Genomic DNA, 6,488 nt, shown 5'->3' with positions numbered 1-6,488 from the left:
ATATATATATATATATATATATATATATATGTCGTCTGGGAAAAATCTTGAACGACTTGAAGACAAACCGGGAAATCATCGGTAATGTAGTGGTAGGATGAAGTTATTAGGCGTAGGACGAATAAGATGTAGGGGAAAGCTGAATAATAACAATAAAACAAGATGATAAACAGAATAATACGATGAGCAGAATGTTACGGCATGGATGTTTTTTGAGAGAAACTGGATATGAATGGTGAATCATTTACAGGGAGTGCTTGACTTCAAATTCATCTTCATAGTAGCTCTGTTTGTTTTCCCTTCTTAAACACGCTTGATAGCAAATGAATAACATTTATGAGAGCTTTTTTAAAAGCACAAGTTACCTTAATCACCTTAATCGTGGCAAAACAGAGTGAATTCCTTATGTTACATCACTAAGTATTGCTAACAGCTCCAGTCTGTGCTTTTCAAAGATCATTGCACCAAAATATTATCCTCATGCACCAATACAGTATGGCGTCACACGATCACAAAGTATGCTTGAAATAAATTCGAGATATAAACGTATTCACTCATGACCTGAAATTTCGTACATTGTACTTTTTGTAGATTATAGGGGAAATTCCTACCTGGTATGTTTAATAACTGCAGTTATTATCTTGTTCAATTACAAAGATGTAATTTTTAATTTTTGCAATTTTGCAAGACAATATTCGCGAGACGATAGAGCCATTAAGTGTGGAATCATTACAAACCATTACATATTTGGTTCACGATAACACTGTTACACTATGTATATTCAAAGTCATGAATATCTGACAAACCTACATCATATGAATTTTAGATGATTGAACAACGCAACCATTTCAAGTGTCTTATTATTTTATTGGAAACTTAATAACCAAGAAATTCATTTTTGATTAGAATCTCAAATATTGCATTTTTTTAAAGAAAATTCTGAGATCTTGTTCAAAATTGTCAACATTCTAGTACCGTAACTGTCATGAATTTAGACACTCGAAGCTTTTTTTTCTTTCAACCAATGAACCGTTTATTTGCATAAACATACTCTAAACTATTAAATTATTAAACATTGGCAGTTTTGTCTTTACCAAGTGGGAAATTTGTTCAGCCTCATTTCCCAAATCATTTCCTTCAGTACCGCTGCTGTCTTTGTTACTACTTCGTTTTTTATTTGTAGTAAACCTACGATTACGATGTCATAATGGAATGACGAAAATCATAATGGAATGACGAAACGAAACATTTAGGAAGAACTGCATTCATAAAGTAACCATTTCATAAACATTTTCATAACCAATTTCATTTCATAAACATAAACATAAACCAATTCATGTAACAAGAATTTTCCCAACAAGCAGTTCGTTAGGTAAATTTCAAAAATTTTTATGTCAAATTCTTTACTATGCTCATTCGAGAAAAAAAAAAAAGTCCCCTAAAAGTCAAAATAAGAATATTATTTATAGTAGGGAAAACGGTAAATGAATGATACAAATATGGAAGAGAAAGAAATCACCGGCAGCAACATTTGGGATAATGAAAATCAGTGGTAAACAAAAAGTAATGATGACAAATGGCTGAACCTATTTATCAATAATTTAATACATTTACTACTATTTAAAGAAAACATGTACTAGAAAAGGACAAATATTTACATGAGCTTAAATCGTTCCAAGGTCTAAACTGAATCGAAATAGAGATGAAGGAAAAGAGATGATTCATACTAGGATATTTGTGAAACTTCTCCAGCTAAAAACTTGTAAATTTTATTATCTTTGATTTATTCCTAACTTTTCTTCTGATCAGTGATGAACAAAACTTCTTTGTGAATTGCACAGCTGCTTCCCGAAAAGCTTATCCTTCTTTATGATTGAGACCAAATCGGTGAAGAGAAGTTTATTTGATGAACATTCAATATCATATACAGAGCGAAAAGCAATAATTAGAGGAATAGGAAAGGTAATGTTAGTACAAGAGAAAACAAGAAAAAAGCAACAAGACTTAAATTTTTGCCTATGCGATGCAGAAGTCGAGGCACCAATCAAAAATTTATTTTCAAAAATAAATATCACATAAATTATCTTTCATCTCTTCCTGCCATTATTGACCTCACATCCATCTCGCGCATGACAGCACCGACTTGTAATCATATACACCACGAAAAACGCAGAAAATACAACAGTCGCTTACAATTAATTATCATTGATGCAATGTTAAAATGCTATCCTCATACTCTACCTAAAATCGAAATAAATTACATCAGACCTCAATCCTCACGACATAGTCGTCCTGTACCTTTCACAGTTTCTCGAATACTCGATATTCGATATCATAATGAGAAAGTGTATTAATTACTAACTAAATTAACTTCAACAACCCAAATTAGTGGCATACGACCTTTTTCTTCTTGAACCAACTTAGGACACTGTCACATAATTCGCGTTACATTGATAATACGATGGACACATTTAAAAAATCAACGGAGATCATTAACATTTAAGCTGGCATAGAATGACTTAATACAAGCAGCATAAACATTGATTAAATAGAATGAAAATGAGAGATACGACGGGATTATTTGAAAACCGGTAGTCGCTGAATAGAATCTACCAAATACAATAGTGTGAATTGATAAAAGGTATTGTTCTAAAAATCTTATGAAATTTATAACTGAATGATAAAGTATTTATTACGAAGCAATCCAAAAAACATTTAACAAATAAAGTGATGATGTTAGAGTGAAATAATGCTCATGCAAACACTGAGTACTGGGTAAATGAATATTGGATTGGAATGACTAAGATTTAAAATTGGATAAATACTGCTACCTAGGAAAGTGATTGTTTGTAATAATTTTGTTACTATTTTTCACATTTTATTCAGAAATTCTACACAAGCCTGTTCGTATTCTTTAGGATGAAGTCGATAATGCTGACAGTGAAGTGTGTCGTTGAAAAACAGCTTTGAAATTACTGCATTTCGTTCATGTTCATGCGTTATAAACTGCTCGATGCTTTCTGCCGAACAGATGGAATCCGTAGAACTATAGATATAAAGCTGATATTTTGGTAAGTCTTTCATTGCCAACATCCGGAAATAAGAATAGTTCCGTTCATAAACATCTTTATCCCACTGAGATCTAAGCCAAATCATAGAACGATGTATTGAAAAATAGCCAGCTAGCATGAGACGATAAGTTTCACGTAAAGTCCTCCCGTAAGCAGAAGGTGGCAGCAGAGCAAGTGATATTGCTGCTGCTGCCTGCCATGGTGTCACATATGCCGGAGAGCTAAAAGTTGAAAAGTTTAGGAGCAAAAACAATAACACTGATGTAACATTCCTATTAGATGTAAGAGCCATTAACTCCTTAATATAGAGTGATTAAGCCACAGTTTACATATTTTGTTAATAGCACGTGGAGTGCCACAATAAGATAATAACGCTACCAAAACCAATTAAATGAACCTTGCAACAATTGAAATTTCTACAATACGAAATTTCCTTTAAGTAATGCCAAATTTGACATATGACCTCGACTCTCGGCAGTAGCACCGATAATTTTCAAACGCTAGTACGATAGCTTAATGTAAAAGAAGATCAACAATTCTAATGACAACTAATGAATAGTCTCGATTTAATCAGTCATTATCCAAAGAAAAGAAAGGAGAAGCGTGAGTATACCACATTCTTCAGTTCTAGCTCTAGTTCCAGCTCTTTCTTGCATCCTTTAAATCACAAAAGTCTTTGAATATGGTTCGAACAGGACAAGCTATTCAATATACCTGTCAAAAATCAAGCCTTTAAATCTTGACTTCAGTGCTTCACAATCCGCGACTGTGTCCAGCAAATCCCACAAAGCACAAAACGTTGAACAGCCATTCATGCTGAACATGTGACAATATATAGAGAGTGCTGTTGTTGTTTCAAGAACCTTCTCATAAATATCCAATGCAAATTTCCGGTAAGACGAGAAGGACCGGATTTTCTGGATATCAGCCGTAATACGCAAGACTGAGTAACTGAAATTAACATTAGGATAAAAATTAATTTGGAAAAAGTGTGAATTAGAAAAGAAAAACTGATGAGGGAACAAATAACTTGACAATTTAGCTCGATAGCTGGGGTGAAAAATAGCAGTGAATATGCAAAACTTTACAGACATTATACTTAGCTGACGATGCCTGCAGATCTTTCCTATGTGAATGTGAGTCCATTATTTCTGACAACACCATCTTTAGTTATAACATGGATAAAAAATAACTTGTGAGGTAGGACTGAGGACGTCATTTTTCCACTACTTTAAGAAACCAGCATAAGCATAATATTTATGCTGCGACTTGATAACGTAAGATGTTGAAACCTTATGAAATTCGCGTAATTGTTTGTCCATAGGTAAACAATTAAAGCTATTGCAAGCGCGTCTTTCTTCATTAATATGTAAAATTGAGAATGTTACTTTTTTTCATAGAATTTGGCATATTTTGCCAAATATCGATCGTTACAACCAGCCCATCCGAAGAGTAATACAAGGGCTGCATCTGGATTGCTATGCTTCATTAGCCGCATTTCTCCATCACCAATAATTTGGGAGTTGTCTTCGGCACTCATCAATTTGCTTACAGTTCGGCTCAAGCCTTAATAATACATATTTTTAGAAACGAATTAATATAGCACTACAAATTAGAGAAACACATGTTGAAAAAAAAAATGCGTGATTTTTTAATACAAGCATGCAAACGAACACTCCTTCATATACATGTATGCATTGCATGCATACTGCACCAACTAAAAAAGATTTGCAGTGGCATGCGCTCCGCCCATATGTTCATCAATAATAAGAAACTGCGCTGTATTTTTTATCTCAATTTGGATCGATAGATGAATGAACCGGAAAAGTCCAGTTTTGTATCAAACTTGCTCGTTGCACTCTACATGTCATGCCAACTGAATGACCCTACATGTAATGCACTTCATTAAGCAAAGTACTTGCTAAAGTTCACTCCTTCACCCTACTGCGGAAGTTATTAAAAGAATACACAGGTTGCAACGTGGCACAAGGTGAGAGTAGAAAAAACTATCACAAAGTTGTAAATTAGATATAGCAAGTTGCAGACTTTTATTCTCAATTAATTTTTCACATCTAATGTGGGAAACATGTGGAAAGGAACTATTCAAGAATGACTGCCAGTTACAAACTGCAGGAACACAATCGAATTTGTTGTTGGTATATTCGAAAATTCTCCCGTCATTTCATCAACATAGGATGCATGCTGTCGAAAACTCCAATAACAGTTATTTTGCACCTAATTTTCCCCGTCCAACTCGCATCAGGCCAGCAAACCTTCCCCGAGGTCAGGACCTTCAAGAAATGAGGACAAAGGACAGAAATCAAAGTCCTGAGGCAGTAAGTCGTTCATCTACTCACTTTAGTTCTAGCCCTCTATGAAAATAATTTCCCATATAATATCACAAAAAATATTCAGCAATTTATTTGCGTTATCAGGTCGCCTATTCGATTTTATTCAACATCGGTAAAAAGTTTACAAGTGGAGAGTTGGAAATGCAACTTAGATTCACCAACCGATCAATTTTCAGCTTAAATTTCTTCAGTGCTGAAAATGTAATCAGCAAGATTTGTTACTGTTTGATAATTATATTCAAAATCTCAGTGGTTTTGCTTTGGATAAAAATATTATAAGAATCACTTTTTGGAAAACACATGGACTGAAGGAAGTGATCGGTGTAGAATTGATAAACTACCAAACTCCGCCGCCAAGAGAATTCTCTAGATCACATCAGGTTCAATGTGTGCTTTATATAGTAAAACTAGGAGTATATCATATGTCCTTTTCAAGGCATTTATTTTGTTTTTTTCTATTCGAATTTTCTAGAGGAATAAAAAAATTCAAAATAAAGATATTAGCACCTAAGACGTTACGCGATGTCCAAAGGCAATTGTCAGCGTTGAAACATTCGTTCAACACTTGAAATTATTTACAGATGTCGCGAATTTTGAATATCGCGAAGTTCCTAATGAACTAAAATGATAAAATAAACCAATGTACAAATCAATCACACAAATTGTAACAATGTCATGAATCATTCAACCAATTTTACATTCCTCAAATTCATTGTCTCATGCGTTTTTCTTTGTTCATCCTTTCCTTTTATGGCAAAAAAAGTCAATTCCTATGCTAAATTTCTTATCCGAGAACCAATTTTAATTGCAATGTTTAATGTTGCAAATAGAGTCCTTTGTCGTAATCGGATTTTGACAGTTTTTCTTTATCCAAAGGAAAATCTGATGTAATGTTTGTTATAAACCACTCCCACCAAATATGCTCTTTGTGTTAATTAAAACTGTATATATACTCAAAACTATAACTAGATGATTATCATTTTTTTTCAAATACTCAACCAAAGACTTCACTGTACTTTGTATTCCCTACTCTCTTCGATATGTTTACTACTATCCTATGCGAACT

The 6,488-nt window shown here is 33.6% G+C and overlaps 1 protein-coding gene across 1 annotated transcript; it reads right to left on the bottom strand.

Moving 5' to 3' along the window:
* Positions 1–2,774: 2,774 nt before the first annotated feature.
* On the bottom strand, positions 2,775–4,642 carry LOAG_11579 (hypothetical protein). The gene is made up of 3 exons (XM_003147097.2): positions 4,460–4,642; positions 3,786–4,022; positions 2,775–3,292 (listed from the first exon to the last, which is right to left on the bottom strand). The coding sequence occupies exons 1-3, from the start codon at positions 4,609–4,611 to the stop codon at positions 2,872–2,874; spliced, it is 810 nt and encodes a 269-aa protein (XP_003147145.1). The 5' UTR covers positions 4,612–4,642; the 3' UTR covers positions 2,775–2,871.
* Positions 4,643–6,488: the final 1,846 nt, after the last annotated feature.

The sequence above is a fragment of the Loa loa genome (assembly GCF_000183805.2).
Source record: "Loa loa unplaced genomic scaffold supercont3.16, whole genome shotgun sequence".
NCBI classification, from domain to species: Eukaryota; Metazoa; Nematoda; class Chromadorea; order Rhabditida; family Onchocercidae; genus Loa; species Loa loa.
This window is presented reverse-complemented; position numbering and strand designations above follow the sequence as displayed.

Coding starts and splice junctions, on each gene's coding strand:
- LOAG_11579 (XM_003147097.2), bottom strand. CDS start 4,611: ATGAGTGCCGAAGACAACTCCCAAATTATTGGTGATGGAGAAATGCGG. Junction 4,023..4,459: donor GCCAAATTCTATGAAAAAAA/GTAACATTCTCA, acceptor TGTTAATTTCAG/TTACTCAGTCTTGCGTATTA. Junction 3,293..3,785: donor AAAGGCTTGATTTTTGACAG/GTATATTGAATA, acceptor TTCAACTTTTAG/CTCTCCGGCATATGTGACAC.